Source organism: Stylophora pistillata, chromosome 1 (genome assembly GCF_964205215.1).
Source record: "Stylophora pistillata chromosome 1, jaStyPist1.2, whole genome shotgun sequence".
NCBI lineage: Eukaryota > Metazoa > Cnidaria > Anthozoa > Scleractinia > Pocilloporidae > Stylophora > Stylophora pistillata.
The window spans coordinates 3935947-3954706 of NC_142519.1; the positions used below are offsets into that span (position 1 = coordinate 3935947).

Consider the following 18760-nt stretch of genomic DNA (forward strand, 5'->3'; position numbering starts at 1 on the left):
AATAATAACAATAATGATAATAATAATAATAATAATAATAATAATAATAATAATAATAATAGTGATAATAACAATAATTAAAATTTGCAAAGTTTTTCTAGACTCTGCATCTCGCCTTACATAGTAACAAGATCGATGACACGCGAAAAACGTACCTTTCATGGCTGGTCAATCCTAACATTCCTTCGTATGCCAGCATAAGCAAGATTGCGTATAATGACTGTCGTTAATTCGGCTGAGGCTTAGAGTAAGGCTAAGGAAAACGCCCATTTCTGTCTCCACTTCTTCTTTTCTCCTCCAAATTCTCCTTTCTTTCACTTTCGTCTTATAAACAACTTCTTTAGAAAAATTCAGGGGCTTGCTCGCCCCATTTTCACTAAGTTCATAGAGCAGGTCAATCCGAAAAAGGGCCATATTTCTTACTTACATACCTTGAAATTGTCAAATTTGCCCGTCATCGTAATGAAAGATGTATATGGTACTTGCCTTTTGCCTTCAATTAAATGACAGGGCACAAGACGTGCGACAAAGGTGTATTTAGAAAAAGACAAGCACTTGCCAAACGGGATACAAGACCTTGAAAACGACTGGTCGCCCAATAACGAAACCATCAAAAACCCCGAAGAAAGGCACCTGTTAATGGGGAACGCAGTAGGGGAAAGAGGGCTTCCAGGCGGAGGAGAGCAGGATGATGCAATGCAAGATATAGTAGAAACAAGTAAAGTGAGATTAGATTCGTGTGAGAAGATTGTTGGCACTGACATTTTCACAGCTGATAAATGTGTTGACCTGGGTGTCGACGAACAGCGAAAGATATCGTCTCTAGAGACCGAAGAAGGATGCGAAAACTTGGAAAATCTTGAAGTATTCGATGAAATACTCGGAGAAGGCGAATTTGGGATCGTCTACAAAGGTCGCTATGGTGGAAAAGACGGAAACATGACAGATGTTGCAGTTAAGAAGCTAAAAAGTACGTACGCGACGTCAAAATGTGACATTATTAATTCCGAAGTATAGTGGTATACCGCTGAATTGATTTTTCTTTCTGGAAGATATGCACCATCTCACTTTTTCGTCACTTTTCCCTTTGCGGGAAAACACCCATAAAGTCTGCTTCTGTCTCCTCTGAACGCTCTCTGTAGCCTCGCCACTTTTTTTCCATACACCATTTTTTTTACCATAGCCAAGCAATTTGAGAAGTCCCCTTGCTTATTTTTCTATCTCAATGTAGACCCTAGTGCCATTACCAAAGAAACCCTGCATAATGAGATAAGGACCTTGAGGCAGGCTGGCAAACATCCTAATATTGTCACTTTGATTGGTATACGGATAGAGGGAGGTAAGTCAGTTTTCGACGGTGTAACGTCTTAGAGATAAGCAGGATTACCAATAAGGTAACGTTTCATCCGACTGTAAGATCAGTTCGAACAGTGCATTTGCTGATGTTATGATTAGAGAAAATTTCGTAGACTTAGTACTTGTTATGCAAAAAAATCTGTGCCTCTTGATCGAAAACCATTTGATGCTAGGTATAATGCTGGAGGATTCATATGGAATTTGTTTCTTGGTTTTTTTGGCACCAACTTAACTTATTTTTACCGACGAAATCATCTTTCGATCAACTTCACTAGGAAACCTTCTTGTAGTCACTGAGTTGATTCATGGTGGCAGTCTGGAAAATCTTTTGAAGGCCAAGAGGGCTCCAGGGGAAAACAACAAGTATCATAACGTCTGCTGTAAGCTTAATGACCGGCAGCTGGTTACAGTTGCATTTCAGGTTGCCGCGGGAATGCAGCACTTAGAGGAGAGAAAGGTAAGACCCACTGACAATGTGTAGAAATGTTGAGGTAACTTTGTTTACCTTCCATGACAGATGACCACTCTCTATATAGATTATAAACAGCTCAAAATATAACGCTGGAAGCTCGAGGTTGTGAAGGACACATTGGGGATCTTTTGCTCTTTGGTATAAGCCACCACTCAATCATTCGTGAGTGTCTGCTAAGCTAAAGATTTATAAATTGTCTTCTCTCACAGTTCGTCCATCGCGATCTGGCAGCGAGGAATATTTTAGTAGATGCCAACTTGGTTGCTAAAGTTGGAGACTTTGGATTGGCCAGAGACATATCCGATGCTGGCATATACACTATGACCTCCAACGTAAGTACGCTTTGCAATCAGTTTCAACGACTAAAAAAAAAATCAACAAACTAAAATACATTTTAATTGATGCTCTTCCATAGTATAATCGAACACACTGAATTAATTCCCTCCCAACGAACTGTGTATCGTGTTTAATTAATTATGGTTAATGTTTGTACTGATAATAAAGACAACAACAATGATGATGATAACAATAAAAGCGGCCAAGATAACTACCCCCTTGGATTTTACTGGTGATCAACAATAATTAGAAAAATTTATATATCTTAACGTTGAAAAAGAAATCGCATACACGCACTCGATGCATCCTTCTTTTTCATGAGTCAGCCTCTTCCCAGTCTCAAAGGGTATTGACTCTACAACAAACAGGACCTTGCTCACATGAATCTGTCTTTTCAACAGGGCAAGGTTCCGTGGAGATGGTCGTCTTTAGAATCTCTGCGAGATCTGCATTTTACATCCATGAGTGATGTGTAAGTTCAATTTGTATTTTAATACTGTGAGAGAGCTGTCTCTTGACTTAGAGCCGGAGGTATTGCTTAGCACAAAGGATTTCCAAAAACGTCATTTGGCTGCCGCTCTGCTATTTTCCCTGGAGCATTACCATGGTTACATCAGGGCTTCATTTTACGTTGTTTGCTCGTCTCCATGTGCATGAATGGTGTATATTTATCTATTTGCATTTATGGACACACCATGAAAACTTAGCATGACTTTAGTAATTTCCTCTTTGAAATGGACAATCTTATGCTCATATTAGTTGATTGAAATTTATATCAGAGGTGAGATCCGACAGGAAAGACACAACGAAGTCTTAAGCGATGCAAATATTCATTAAATACTCAAAGAATACGACGTGACTTCATCTTTAATCAAGTCAGTGCTAATTCTCCTTACCAGAAGGTCATTAGCTTCTTTTCCTAACTCATTAAAGTTATTAAGGCATTTATGCATATTTACAGGTGGTCATTTGGTATTGTCTTATGGGAAATTGCCACGTACGGTAAGTGTCGAGTGATATTATGTGCGACACTCTATGAACTAGCAGTCATGTTCTCGTCATGAGATTCCAATCCATAGTACAGCCCAAAGTTAGGAAGGCTCCTTTGTTAAGCTAACTATACAGGCACAAGCATCTTCATTCAGAAAAATGCGTATTGCCAGTCAGACGACAGTTAAAGAAGATCAGAGGCCCGCCATACGGCTACTGAACATTTTATTCGTCCTACATCTTTTTTGTCCCCGAGCTGCGCTTAATTTTTTATCTGTAAATGAGCCATATAAAGATCCTTGTCTCTAGAACTGAATTATTTATATCATGATGATCTTTTTTCTACCAAACAGGTGAGTTGCCATACCCTGACATCTCATCACCAATTGCCTTAGTGAGTCGACTGGCTACAGGATACCGGATGCCTCGTCCCGATCAGTGCTCGGAAGAACTGTAAGCTTCAAAGTCTTGTATAGTGGCGATAGAAAATGAATTGAACGATTTATAATCTTGTAGAGGGCTTCAAGTAATGAAAATTTAACTTGCCTTAATTTAAAAATAATTGAAAAGCGTTTTACTCTTCGAGGCAAGTCTTGTAAGATCCTCTGACATTCACTTCTTCTCGTTGAAAATCGAAACGATGCAGGAAATGAGTCGTCATGATTTAAAAACGATTTGCATATCAAATCAAATGTCACACTCAGAAAATCAGTGATCTTTCCAATGATCATGGTTATCCCCCTATGCACCCCTTTCCACGTTTGACACGGTAAATCTAGATGCTGATAGTGTCAGCTTCGAAAAAACGTTAACTCGTACTGCATTGAATTTTTAGATATGAGCTGATGAGTTCTTGTTGGAAAGAAAATCCTATGATGAGGCCAGCCTTTTCACAGATCGCCCAACAGCTGAAGAATTCTTTGCGAGAAGTGAAGGTAATTAATGTTTGTATTTACAAGATCTCCATTTCTTCTCCTCAGTATCGCCTTTCTTAAACCTTATCTGTCCTCTTTTTCCTCCTTCAATATTGTCGGTCTTTCTGGTAAACCTTTTATTTCCAACTCCCGCCATGAATACGCTCATCTTTTCTTAAACATAGTCATCCATCCACTTGCTTGTCTGTCCTTCCGTCTGTCGACTGGTCGACATCCGTAAGAGTGTCTGTTCTTTCTTGTGCTTGTTCCTAACTTCATTCATTACTTTTGTTTAATTCAAGTAAAGCTATTTTTTGTTTCCTTATTCATTTTTTTGTGGCGGAATTATCAATGGCTGACTCTTAATTGCAATGATTTATTTCAGAGGACATATACAAATATTACAGAGGAAAACGATGGAGAGGCTTGATGACGTCCTGATGCTAAAGGAAAAGCCTTATTTTATTTGATTAGTAATAGGAAGAAAATCGCGATATCTCAAATACGTGCATAAACGTATAAGGCCTAACGTAAAATGTAATAATAATAATGATAATAGTAATAATAATGATAATAATAATAATAATAATAATAATAGTTTATTAACAGATCCACTAGGTGACTCTTCCCTGTTGAAATTCATCAATTACAATTAAAATAAATCAAATCAAGTTATTCACAAATTACGCAATATGCAATTAAAACTAAAAGTAGGATTAACAGAATAGAAATTATAGTAAAACTAACTAATCACTCTGTGCTGTACTACATAAAAGAATTCCTTGAAAGTCTTAAAAAGTTTCTGTAATCTTTACAGTTTCCGAGATTCAGGTGCCGACCACGCTCAAAAAGTTTAGATTTAATTTGTTTCCTTGTAAGAGAAGGTTTGGCACGTTTTCTTCACAATAGGTAGTGCAAATCACAGTAAAGAATAGACGGTCCACCCTGTCTTACTTTCGACGCTGAATTGGCTAAGAAAAAAAAGTTGCTATCTCGTAAATAGACTGACTTAGCGTGGATTGGCTTTGCTAAGAGAAATCTAAGCACGGATCTATCCTACCTTTTGAGCAGCTCCTCCTTTATAATTTTATTCGCTCGCAGGAAATCTACAGTTCTTTCGCGCTCAAGTCGCTTCCTGCGTGCTTTACAACAGAAGAGGGCACAGTCAATACTTCTTTATTTGTTAAATTAAAGATGGAATTTTTGAAAGATCATGACTTGCAAATGAAACCTTAACTTCAAATCAGAGCTACAGAGATCCAGAAGCGATAAAACACACCCACTTGCGAGAGAAGTGTGTGACACTCGACAAAAGGGAGAAATAATCTTCAGCATGTAACATCGTAACAAATATATTACTCTCAACAACTTTCTCAAGTAATGATAATTATATCAACACGTAAATGAAGCTAAGGCATGAAAAAAAAAAAAGAAACATTTGATCATATCACTTTATTTGAATTTTCGCGGTCTTCTGCCATGACAAACGTGTAAACAATAAGACGACTCAGGATGAGCCTCAATTCCATGTTTCGCGTGACTGCGATAATTAGAGTCAGCGGCGATTCCAAATAACTCCCAACTGGACTATTGAGAATTATAATTAAATGCAAGCAATGTTATTAAGCTGACGCTCATACCTAACAGCTAAGAAAATAAAAAGAGAATAGTAGCGAAATAAGACAATCAACGGAAATGAGCTTTATATTCAAGAACCCTTGAGGAGACTGATCGGGAAAATAAACAACTGATAACGCGTACATGTTGTAGTTCAATTTTATACTTGGTTCAAATTTTATTTTCCTTTGTTCTCGGTCATGTTAATGTTGATAATGAGTTTGAAACAAAGGAAAATAAAATTTGAACCAAGGATAAAATTGAACTATAACGTATACATCAGTTCTTTACATAACAACAACAACATAAAGAAAATGGAAACAAAAGGAATGCCATTCTAAGGGCCTCTACAGGCCACATACGTTTCAGGAAGGGTGGATGAAACTCGGAAACGGCGGTTATTAGTTGATAAGCAGAAATGGGTCGAGTGTGAAAAAAAAAATTAAAATGTTTAAGACAAGAAAAAGGCGTTAAGAAATTGGTGAGGAGAGAAAACAAATTTCTATTCCCTGATATAAGTTTTGTATAAGTCGTTTTTTTTTCTTTGTATTAGAAAAGCGGACGGGTGATGTTTCTGGATAAAGACCCGTAATAAAGAGTAATTACAAGGTTACGACTAATAAAAAAACAAAATGTTTCTGATGGTCGATGGGTGTAACTCATGGACGGGCGGAGGAAGTCAGGTTGGGCGGTGTTACTCAAAAGCGTAAACTCTGACATTTTGTAATATTTTGAGGAGTCAATGGCAGATATGTGTATTTTGACGCAAACAACTTTTCAAATCTACTTCCATTTTTACGTCACCAAATGGCTACCAAACAATAACTTACAAGTTATAAACTGCCTCGATGAAATCAAAGAATTTTTTGTAGGGAAAGTTAATTAAGCCATTCGTTTCCATGCGCTGTCTTCATTTTTGTTCACACAATTTCGGACCAGTGAGCGCGTGCGTTGGGTGTGATATGCGCATGAATGAACGAGGTGTAACTGATCCACCATATGCTTGCGGCACTTAACTCAATTACTTGCTGGCATTGAAAACCCTTCACGGGAGAGCAAAGAAAGACTAATTTGTCTGCTATTCGAAAAACATAAAATATCTCATAGTCTGCATAATGATTAGGCCCCATCGAGGATTTTAATGGTTTAACGTGTCATTGTCATAGAAAACCGTTATTGGCGTTTCTGTAGGATGCAAGATTTTTACGGGGTGGGGTTGCCCCACGCCCAACCCTCCTCCTTTCTCATCTGAGCTTGGAACCGGCCATGGCGGAGACCACCATTAGGAAAGTGAATACCTTCATCAACAGCTGCCTGAGAAGGATCTTCCAGATACGCTGGTCCGACATCATCAGCAATGCAGACCTGTGGCAGCATGCCAATTAGCTGCCAGCTGACGAGGAGATCTGGTGCAGAAGATGGGGATGGATCAGGCACACCCTGTGGAAGCCAGCTAACAACATCACAAGGCAGGCGCTGAAGTGGAATCCCCAAGGGAAACGAAAGAGAGGAAGGCCAAGAAACACCTGGCGCCGTGACCTCGACGCCAACATCAAGAACATGAGAAAGACCTGGAGACAACTTGCAGGAACAGCTCAGGACAGAGCACTTTGGCGGACTGTTGTCGGCGGCCTATGCTCCAGGAGGAGCGATGGGCTGAAGTAAGTAAGTAAGTAGTCAGAGAAAACCGGGCAGGAGCAAAGGTTCGAGGTTGGCGTTTCACCTCGATCCTTTTACCATACCAAAGGTACCTGAAAAGATTATCAATGGTGGTATTTTCATTAGTTGGTGGGTTTTTTATTTCAAGATAAAGTCTTTTCTATAATCAGGGCCCTCCACGGGCATAAAATAGCTTGATTTTGGGCCAACTTTTGTTGAACCTATATGAAAGAACGTTAAGTGAAAAAAAATTGCTATAGTTTTTTTCACACCTTCTACTCACGATGCAAGGAACTGATTGACGTTTAAAAATCTTTCTTGTGCTGAACACCATCTTTTTAATGTAATTTGGTAATATCAACTAAGTTGAAATTGTAAATATGGCCACGGTAACGAGTAAAAAAGCTGACGTTTCGAGCGTTAGGCCTTCGTCAGAGCGAATTTCTCGCAGTTAAACCGTAAGGTAAGTTTATGCATTTTTCACACAATTTCGTTTTCAAAAGACGATTTCTTTTGTAATTTTTCAGCCAAATAAAGTAACGTCTAAATAAATAAAGGAAAAAAAAAATGAGAAGAAAGTTTATTTCGATCGTGGTTTTGTGATCAGCGAAGGTAAAAAAGTTAACTTTTCAAAAGGATTTGGGGGAACAGATTAAACAAAATCGTTTGATACAGTACCTTACAGTGTTGGATTTGATACTGGTATGTGATGCATAATTGTGCAATTGTTTAGAGACAGCAACTGGTGAGATCGTCTGTTATACGACTTTTGGTGACATGTGTTGGTGGCCATTTTATTCCTTCAACACAACATTAAGACGTCTTGAATTTTCGCTGTTTATTCGTAATCATTTGATAATAAAAATTAACGGTAAAAAACTACGACGTTTCGAAGTCTGCATGACCTCATTATCAAGTAAAATGTTAAAACTGATGTAAAATTGTAGCTCAGAGATTATATACAAATAAAATGTGATAACTTCATTAGAATAATGAGCGTTCATTGTTATTGGTGTTTAGCATGTCAGATCGTGCAGTATATGTTTAAATAAATACTTTTGCACGTATTGAGTCAGACTGCGTGTTTAGCTTTGGTTTTTGTTCGCGAATGAATAGCATTTCGTGAATTAGGCAGTCCATTTTTCCGCGACATTTCTTGAGAACGGAAAACATTTCCTCTAGGCTAGTGGACGCTACACTGTGGGCTTCTTTCAGATGCTTGCCAATGACAGAGGCTCTATGTTCTTCTATGCGTTGATGAAGATGGCGTGTGGTATAACCGATATAATCCGCATCGCACGAATCACATTTAAAAGTGTAAACAACGCATTGGTGGTTAATTAAAGCGGGCTTCTCTTCTTGTATCTTGAGCTTTCCCTCGATCTTACGACTCGTGAAAACTGGTTGTAGGTCAGTTCCGATTTTCCGGCCAAGATCTTTCAGCTAATGTCTTACTGTGTCGGCCGATTTTTGGTCTTTAAATGGTAAAGTTATTCTGACAGGTTTTTGTGTAGCCGCGTCAAGTTCAGTTGGGGTTTCGTGACGGCTTTGGATCGTAGAACTCGTGTACCAGGCGATAGCTGAGTTGATGAGTTTCACTGGGTACTTAAGCTTAGTAAACATCCGCTTGAGATGCTGGCATTCCTTCGTAAAAGATTCTTTCGTTGATGACAGGCGGTAAGCTCGGTTCAGCATTGTATTCAGCAGAGATCTTTTGTAACGCTGATCGACATGGCTCTGGTAATGTAAGAGCAGTCCTGTATCAGTTGGTTTATGATATACGCTTGTTGTCAGGTGGCAACCGTTTTTCTCAATCATCATACCGAGGAATGGAAGCTTGTTGTTTTCAGCAATTTCCATTGTGAACTGTATGGCAGGATGGCATTCGTTCAATGTTGAAAGGAAGGCTGTTGCGGCTTGAATATTTGGCATCGTGGCTAATGTGTCGTCGACGTACCTTTTGTAGAAACTTGGTAACTTGTTGTTGCGATCCAGTTGTTCTTCAATGGAGCACAGGAAAACGTTTGCCATAAGGGGTCCCAGGTCGTATAAGGGGTCTCGTGTCGTATGACGTATGTGCTTTATTTACCAACGTGCCACTCGACGAGACTATTGAGATCATCGCTGAAAAAGCCTTTAAAAACAACTGGTTTAATGAAACGCATGGTCTCAACCTCACAAAGACAGGTCTTACCGAACTTTTAAGAATAGCAACCAAAGATCAGCTATTTCAGTTCGACGGTCAACTTTACGAGCAGGTGGACGGTGTGGCCATGGGCTCGCCCAAATGTATTTCTAAACATTCTTTGATTAGAATTATTCGTAATCGTTTCTTAAATCTACAATGAACAGAATCTTAAGTGGAGCTAAAATTTAAGGCAATCCATGGATCTGTATACTTTATTACAAGCTAAATGTAAACTAGTTCTACGAAATATACACATGATGCAAAATGTGTTAATTCAAATTCAAGGTTCCCAAATTACTTCATTCGTAAACAGGAAGGTCGATCTCATTACTAGTTATGTCAAACGACGTCCGCCAGGAGTGTGAATTTGAGCACGAACTTAAATATGCTGCGCCTATTCTATTCTCCTCCGACTTATCATTAGGGTAGATTTGATCGCTTGCATTGGGATGAATTTTAGTTTAATGATTAATCATTGACGTTAAATTTTAAGACAGGACCTTTCTCAAAATAATTTGTCTCGAGGAGGAATAACACATATTTTCATGACATATCTTATTAATACAACTACTGACTGAAGTCTTTCATGTTCGCCGACCGAATTCGAAATGTCATATTTAGTTACCGACATTCACATACCGAAAAAGAAAAAAGATCAGAAATAAGGTAAGCCAGTGGCCTATTTCCAAGAGAAAAATTCGATTTCCTTGCTATCGATAAACTATTTGGAAAATATAGAACAATGAATGTTTAATCTCGCTGGAAGAACGCATATGGTGGATAGAAACTGGTGAGGTCATGAAACATTTCGCTTTTAGAATAACAAACTCATAAACACTCTGAAGTGAACCGCCATCGCTGCCGTCGTCTTAATCTCAATTTATTGACAGTGGAATCTTCGAGTTTCAAAGACTGGCGGGTATTCTTAATTTAACAAATATTTAAAGGTTTTAACCGCAGTTCATATATATGTATTTCATATGTTTGTTGTTTGATTTATCATCTACGGGTTTATGTCGAATTAATTTGATGGCCTGCTCCCAGTTGGCTTGTTAGCTCAATTGGTAGAGCGCTGCACTAGTATCGCAGAGGTCAGTGGTTCGAATCCCGTACAGGCCTGAATTTTTTTCAGGTCTGATTTTCACTATTGCTTAAATAGTGCTTTACTGCGAAGGATCGTGCACATATACGTTTCATAACCGCAGTTCATATATATGTATTTCATATGTTTGTTGTTTGATTTATCATCTACGGGTTTATGTCGAGTTGATTTGATGGCCTGCTCCCAGTTGGCTTGTTAGCTCAATTGGTAGAGCGCTGCACTAGTATCGCAGAGGTCAGTGGTTCGAATCCCGTACAGGCCTGAATTTTTTTCAGGTCTGATTTTCACTATGCAAAGACTAGCAAAAACTAACGATAAAAACCGACGTTTCGGTGTCATCATGACGCCATTGTCAAGGAGAAATAAAAAATGAAGTTTGTGCAAGGTGTAACACTAAATTAGCATAAATATGTTACGAGCTAATTAAACAAATACTTTTGCGCGAATTGAATCGCTTTGCACGTTCAGAGTGGGTTTTAAGTCTCTGATGAAAAGCATTTCGTTCACCAAACAATCGAACTTGTTACTACACTTTTTCAGAGTGCTAAAACGTTTCAGTAGGTCTTTCGGGACTTCGCTGTGCCGTTCGTGGTCGTGTTTATATATTGAAGATGCCTTTCGTTTATGTCCATCCACGCGTGTGTGTAAGTGTCCGCGTGTATAGCCCACATAACCCGCATCACACAGGTCACATTGAAATTGATAAACGACGCGTTGTTGGTTGACAATCTGTGGCTTGATTTCTCGTACTTTAAGATCTTGGCCAACTTTGCGGCTAACAAATACTGGCTGGACAGTTGTCTGCACCTTCATGCTAAGATTCTTGAGCTCTTTCTTAACATAATTTGCTGATTCCTGATCTTTGAAAGGTATGACCACACGAACAATGGATATTGGTTCTTTGGGCGTCTGTGTGGGCTGCGTACCAACAATTCTTGATACGAACAATGGATATTGATTCGATTCGATTCGCGCAAAAGTACTTGTTTAATTAGCTCGTAACATATTTATGCTAATTTAGTGTTACACCTTGCCACAAACTTCATTTTTTATTTCTCCTTGACAATGGCGTCATGATGACACCGAAACGTCGGTTTTTATCGTTAGTTTTTGCTAGTCTTTGCATTTCTAAATCTTTATTGATAAGATTTTCACTATTGCTTAAATAGTGCTTTACTGCGAAGGACCGTGCACATATACGTTTCATAACCGCAGTTCATAGATATGTATTTCATATGTTTGTTGTTTGATTTAAAGGTTTTGTTTCACATTTATAAACGATAAGAACTAAATCCTTTTTCGTAAAGTTCTTTGAATTAGACGAGTTCAATATTCATTCGCCTCCAAATTAATGAATATGCATGCAGTGGATCTTCCTCGAACTCCTTCTATAATGTATAAATTTCACCGAAAAAGTAAATTATCAAAAATTATATTAAGCTTGCGAACAACCTCGTCGCTGTTCACTTTAGATTTTGTTTGTCTTTGTTGGCGATTTCAATAAAGGAGCTGAACAAAGGCTCAAGCTAATAAGTTACTGAGTAATTGAGAGACGAAATTATAACCACATGTATTCGGTAGAATACAAAAGTTTGGAGATAAATGAAAGAGAACATTTTTAATGAGATTAAATGCTATTAAATGCTAAATGCAACCTTTTAGAAGGCTTTACGCAAAATCGCCAGATTTGTGACTCACTTTTCCATATTTCTTTTCGTAACTGCCTGAGTGCGTAAATTTAGATACAACAACTTCATAATGCCCTAATTCGACTTATTGCTTTAGTAACCTTCTTCTTGGAAAAGAACGTATTTTAAATAAACAATCCCATCTACAGGTCATTCCAAACATCCACGCAACAAATTTGTCAAAGCGACATGATGTTGGGTTACTTTTGCCTTCAAGGAGCTTTGACGTGTTTAGTACTATTGACTGTTACCGGCGCTTTGTGGAATCTTCCATTTGTCAGAGGTGAAACGTGCAATCCCAGTTTAGAAAGTAAGTAGTTACATGTCCTTGTCAAAGAAGAAGCAGATGCGAATGCTTTTCTTGTATGTATATGCATGAATATGTATATGTACAGTAAGAATAAAATGGCTACCATACAAACAGCTCTAAGAAAGAGGATGCAGTGGATGCAGGTATCTTCTTCAAAATGTTTCGCACGAGTAGAGAAGAAACGAAGAAGATACAGTTTCAAATGATTCAGCGTTTGTACACAACGTTTCCGGCTTCGCCCTTGTTCAGGCGTAGAATTCAAATTAGAAATAAACAATAAAAAGCTTCATCAAAACGGGGCCAAGAGTATATAAACTACGCTGACTTTGCATCATAAGATAGATTTATCTCTGGGATCGCTAGATTGGGTAGAAAAAGATTGCGTATTATTAATTTTTCTATTATAATCATTTATTATCAATTTCTCTTGCCCTGTAAGACCCGTTGTGCACATCTCTTCCAGTCCAGAAAGCAACAAATTACCCCTTTTTTTGCCTCCACAAATTATAGGGGAAATTTTAAAAAGGAAAGTAAAATAGCTGCTATCAAAATAACAAAAAGGTGTTGTTCCTTTGATGTGAAATATACAAGCATCTTGCATCACTTTTTTTAGTGAGAAAAGAAAAGGTACATTTTCTTAATACATGTTTTCAAATTGAGAAGTTTTTGTAAACGGGTGTGTATCTATTTATTATAGTAGGATACATGTATGTAGTACATATATATATATATATATATTGTGGAAGGAAAAAGACAAGTAAACTACAAGTTCATCCCTACCAGCCTGTTTCGTGGTCGCCCACTCATCAGGGGATTTAATGAGAATAAACTTTACCATTGCTTATATACAATATAATTTGCATGATCTAACTAGTCTAATTTATGCAGCGCGAAATTGACAGTTTAGTTGTTGCGTAGGAGGGCTTTGCTTCTGTGGCGGCATGAAGACACGAGTTCATTACGTTTGTTTAGTGTTAATAGTATGAATGAACTCGTGTCTTCATGCCGCCACAGAAGCAAAGCCCTCCTACGCAACAACTAAACTGTCAATTTCGCGCTGCATAAATTAGACTAGTTAGATCATGCAAATTATATTGTATATAAGCGATGGTAAAGTTTATTCTCATTAAATCCCCTGATGAGTGGGCGACCACGAAACAGGCTTGTAGGGATGAACTTGTGGTTTACTTGTCTTTTTCCTCCCACAATATATACTTCGCTCTACTTCTATGTATTGAGCACTGTTCTACGAAAATCAAGTCACACTTTAGTACATATATATATATATATATATATATATATATATTCTGTATATATATTCTGTATACGAGGGAAAACCTGACCCTGTACACCCCAGGTAATCATACTTAAATAGAATAAATAAGGAAAATTTGCCCTGTGCGGGATTTAAATCCACGTCCCCCTGTTACTAGTCGGGTATACAGAATTTGTTTAATTGAAATTAGCCTGTATCCGTAATTGGATCCTCGTTTGCCATCCACTAAGTTGACTTCGTCGTGTATCTTTAATAGATCCTTAGTTGGGTTTCATATGAGGTTATAGGCTTCCCCTACCCTGTCAGCTTGAAAATTAAGTTTCCCGAGACACTACATCTCCGATCTATTAAATCACACCTTCGATTGCCGTGTTGCCAGCATGGTTGTCCTGGTAGTGTAGTGGTCATCACACCTGACAAAAAAGGTATTTTTTCTTTGATGTGAAATATACAAGTATAGTGCATCATCTTTTTGATGAGAAAAGAATAGGTACACTTTCTTAAAATACGTTTTCAAATTGAGACGTTTTTGAAAGTGGGTGTGTATCTATGTATTATAATAGTATACATGTGTATAGTATACACACACACGTGGATATAAGATAGATTTATTTATAATTTTTATCTCTGTTAGATAGGCTAGAGGGAGAGAGAAATGTATTATGGCTTTTTTATTATTATATAATATCAATCTCTCTAACACAGTTAGACCCGTTGTCAACATCTCTTCAAGTTCAGGAAACATCTGCTTACCCATTGGTGCCAACATAACCCTGACTTGTACAGCACAGCCAGAAAGACAGACGAAGATTATTTGGATAGATGGGTCGATTATATCGAGTGGTACGATCCAGAGAATAGACGCGTTGGAGCTAAATGCAAACAGCACTCAAACGTACATGCTCATAAACCTAAATTAAGCTGCCCATATTTGCTTAAAAATTTGACTGTTGACGAATTTGGCATCTACACATGCCAAGCTGGCAATGGTTACTTAAAACACTGCACAAGGAAATCAATAACGATAGGTAAGCAACCTTATCATACCTCTACATAATATAAGACATCCTGCGATCTATAAGACGAAGGTGGTTGTCGCGCGGCTGCGCTTCCTCAGCCTTCTCGTCATCAAATTTCCCTTAAAGTGTAGTCCTCTTTCAGGCGATTCTTTCGGATGTCAAACAAGGCTTAACCCCCGACATCCAAAGGAACGGCCGCAAATGAGACAACTCATAGGGTCACATGCATCCAAATATATCATTTTTATATCTATTTGCAGAAGCCCATATACCTGAGATCGTTGAAGGTCTAACGAACCAAAGCGTATTGATCGCTTCCGTTGCTACTTTTAGCTGCACTGCTAAAGGTCTTCGGGGAGCAACCATCCATTGGATAAAGGACATTATTATCCAACTACACTCCGTAGAGTACAAATTACGCCCAAGACGAGTGCAAATATCACGCGGTATTTGCACTCCAGACTTCAGAGAACCGGTTAGACAGGTTTTCTCGCATCGCGTGAGCGACGAACTGGATTGAAGTCACAAAAAAAATTGTGAACAATTTAAATCATTTTTCTGAAGACGAAGAGTCCGAATGGCTGGCAAATGCTGTTGATTATAGGAGTAGAGATGGAAAATGAGGGAAAATATCAGTGCATTGCAAATAACATCTTCGAAAGAAAGCAATCAGGAGTGGCTTTCTTAAACATAGGTTAGATTTTTTTTGATAAAAGGGAAAATATAAGGATCTTTTAAAAAGACGGTTACTGCAAGGAATTATCATGAGAACCTTGATTTGAAAATCCTGTTGCGTCTTCTTAACTTCTTCCTTCTTCTTCTGCTTCTTCGTCTTTTACTTTTTTACCTTGATTTTCATCATAGTTCTATTATGAACTAAAGTATCGTTGTTATCTTGCAGTGGCCCAAAAACCTGAGATTATTGAAGGTCCTGAGAACCAAAGTGTCTCGATCGGTTCCAATGCTACCTTTAGCTGCACTGCTAGGGGCTTCCCGAGGCCAACGATCCTTTGGATAAAGGACAATGCTTCATATCCTTTACAGTCCAACTCCAGAGCAAGTGTTATTCAAGACAACCGAACAAATAGCAGACAGGTTTTCATAACGAGAGTAGAGATGAAAGATAATGGAAAATATCAGTGTATTGCAAATAATAGCTGTGGAAGAAACCAATCAGGAGTGGCTTTCTTAAAAATAGGTTAGATATTTTCTGATAAAAGGAAAAAATTAAGAATTTTAAAGGCGATCGCTGCGATGACTTGACTTCTAGAGAAAAATCGTATGAGCTTTGATTTGAATATCCTGTTGCATCTTCTTCTTGCTTCTTCTGCTTCCTTTTTTTACCTTAATTTCCATTATATTGCTATCATCAACTAGTATACGTTGTTATCTTGCAGGGGTCCAATTGAGCTAACAAGCCAACTGGGAGCAGGCCGTTAAGTTGATTCGTAATAAACCCGTGAAAGTGATAAATGAGATAGAATAAATATATGAAGTTCATATATTTTGAATCGCGCTATTAGCATAAATAGCGCTATCTACTGTGAGGATCGTGCATCATACGTATCTAATACCGCAGTTCAAATATATGAACTTCATATATTTATTCTATCTCATTTATCACTTTCACGGGTTTATTACGAATCAACTTAATGGCTTGCTCCCAGTTGGCTTGTTAGCTCAATTGTTAGAGCGCTGCACTAGTATCGCAGTGGTTCGAGTGGTTCGAGTCCCGTACAGGCCTGATTTTTTTCAGGTCTGATTTTCGCTATTGCATAGATAGCGCTATCTACTGCGAGGATCGTGCATCATACGTATCTAATACCGCAGTTCAAAATATATGAACTTCATATATTTATTCTATCTCATCAAACAAGTCTATCTGAAGCTTTGGCCCGGCAGGAATGACATCGTTTAAAGAGAGTTCATTGAACCTTGCAGAACAATCAAAGACAATCCTCACTTTGGTTGTGGACTTGCTCATCTTGACAATCGGGAAGTGCAGTAGGTACCAAATTTCAGGGGGTCGAGCTTCGGTTTCTGGGACTTTACGAAGGTACCCTTTCTTCACATACGTTTCAATAGTCTTCTGTTACTCCTTTCCAACAAAATCTTTCTTCTTCAGATTTTTCTCGGTGCTCAGAAGACGGGATTCTATTATTTGGCGATTGTTGGGCAGCTGAGGGCCTCTGTTTTTTCCATGGCACGGCAACATTGTATCTTCCATTGTTATAGCAGACAGAGCGGCTGACTTTCTCTAAGGCCACTTTCTCTTCTTCGGAGCACACCATTCGATCACGTAGTTCAGTCCCATAACTCTCAATCTCCCAGAACCGCTTAAGGGATTGATCCGATTCACAACAGCCTCTGGTTACACTAGTCAGCCCAACGTCCCGGGTAAACAGTGTTCGGATGGCGTGTGTTCTTGTTCCAGACTTCACTCTACCATCCGGAGGTCCAATGCAAGTCCACCCAAGTGGACCCAAACGAGCCACCGGTTCACCCACCTTTCCACGGATATCAAAAAAAGAATAATGTAAATCGGCGTTATCAACACCTGTCAGCAAGTCCACCAAGCCATCCTTCGCTGGTGACGCAAAATCACACTGGGCAAGGTGAGGCCACTTGTTTCTGCTTGCTCCCCAATTTTCAACTTGGTAGTTTCCGGTCACACTGCAGGGGTAAGTCTTCAATTCGATCTCCCTTTGAAACTGGCCATTAACGCTTTCGATCTCTATCCTCAACGGCACGGTTTGGGAAATATCTTAGGAATTGTTCAACACATGGACTTTCACGGTTTGATAGGACTCCATAAGCCCAAGAGCTCCAGCCACTCTTTCATTCAAAAACAAATCATTTGAGGCATCGTCTAGGATTGCATTTACTTTAATCTTTCTACCTTGTGCCTTAACCCATACTGGAATAGTACGCTATGAGTAAGCTTCATTTAAGCGTCTTGAGTTTTGAGTTGTCATAGCTCGCGAGATGGGACTGTCCTCTCCCTCGGGCAATGGTGCAAAATTGGCTGTCCCTTCCCCTGAAGCAAGTGAGGGATAACTGTTACTTTCTGCGACTGGCTGTACACTCTCCGCTGGTTGTCTACGACGGGCAAGCTTTGGTGTAGAAGACGGTGATGATTTCCGCGGCAACCATCAATTTAGCATGTTTGCGACTTCGTACAGGTTTTTTCCTGGTGATCACCAGACAAGCACCGGAAACATAATCGTTTGTCCTTGGCCAGCTGCAATCGATCCTCGTAACTCTTTTGAAGGAATGCTGTGCATGCCCATACTCCATGATGCAGGGAGTCGCAACACATACAAGGTGGCTTGTGATAAAATTGGCCTGAGCCAGGCGGTCTCCGGGTTCGGTTTAACCGTTCTGATCCTCCGTGAAAGTTTCGGGACTTGTGTCTTTTGGAATTTCTGTTTGAAGGTTGCCATTCGTCTGCTCTCTCTGTTACAGCTAAGCCATGAGCCATCTCCATTGCTTCGACTCGAATTTGCACCTCGTCTTTGAGCCCATCCTTTAAGCTTATAACAGATCACTCCTGGCCCTTTTCCGCTAGCCAACGGCTGTATCTTTGCACCTGAGCCTCTGCGAGTTTCTTCACCAATAAACTATGCAATGTTCCTTCTCCTAGTTCTCCATTGCGCCCCTCGGCCTTAGGTTTAACAAGAGTTATTCTGACCAAGTCTAAAATTTTTTCAAATCCTTGAACGTCATTACTTCTCAACTAGGGCATTTTCTCCAGCTGATCCATTTAGGCCTGCAGTTGCCGCCGCTGTCCGCCGAACTTGGATGTCAAGATTTTTTTCGCATCTTCGTATTCT

At 39.0% G+C, this 18760-nt stretch overlaps 1 protein-coding gene and 1 pseudogene across 1 annotated transcript in view; one reads left to right on the forward strand and one right to left on the reverse strand.

The window, feature by feature from the left end:
• LOC148740887 (fibroblast growth factor receptor 4-like) overlaps positions 1-16130 on the forward strand; it is a 38794-nt gene extending 22664 nt beyond the window's left edge. Inside the window, exons 8-17 of the mRNA XM_088759218.1 lie at positions 511-970; positions 1232-1339; positions 1632-1813; positions 2038-2160; positions 2566-2636; positions 3126-3166; positions 3508-3607; positions 3990-4089; positions 15492-15621; positions 15829-16130. Coding sequence (XP_088615344.1) covers positions 511-970; positions 1232-1339; positions 1632-1813; positions 2038-2160; positions 2566-2636; positions 3126-3166; positions 3508-3607; positions 3990-4089; positions 15492-15621; positions 15829-16130 — 1617 coding nt within the window. The remainder of the gene's footprint in view (positions 1-510; positions 971-1231; positions 1340-1631; positions 1814-2037; positions 2161-2565; positions 2637-3125; positions 3167-3507; positions 3608-3989; positions 4090-15491; positions 15622-15828) is intronic.
• A 773-nt stretch (positions 16131-16903) lies between these two features.
• On the reverse strand, positions 16904-18414 carry LOC148740888 (uncharacterized; annotated as a pseudogene).
• Between the last annotated feature and the right edge of the window lie 346 nt (positions 18415-18760).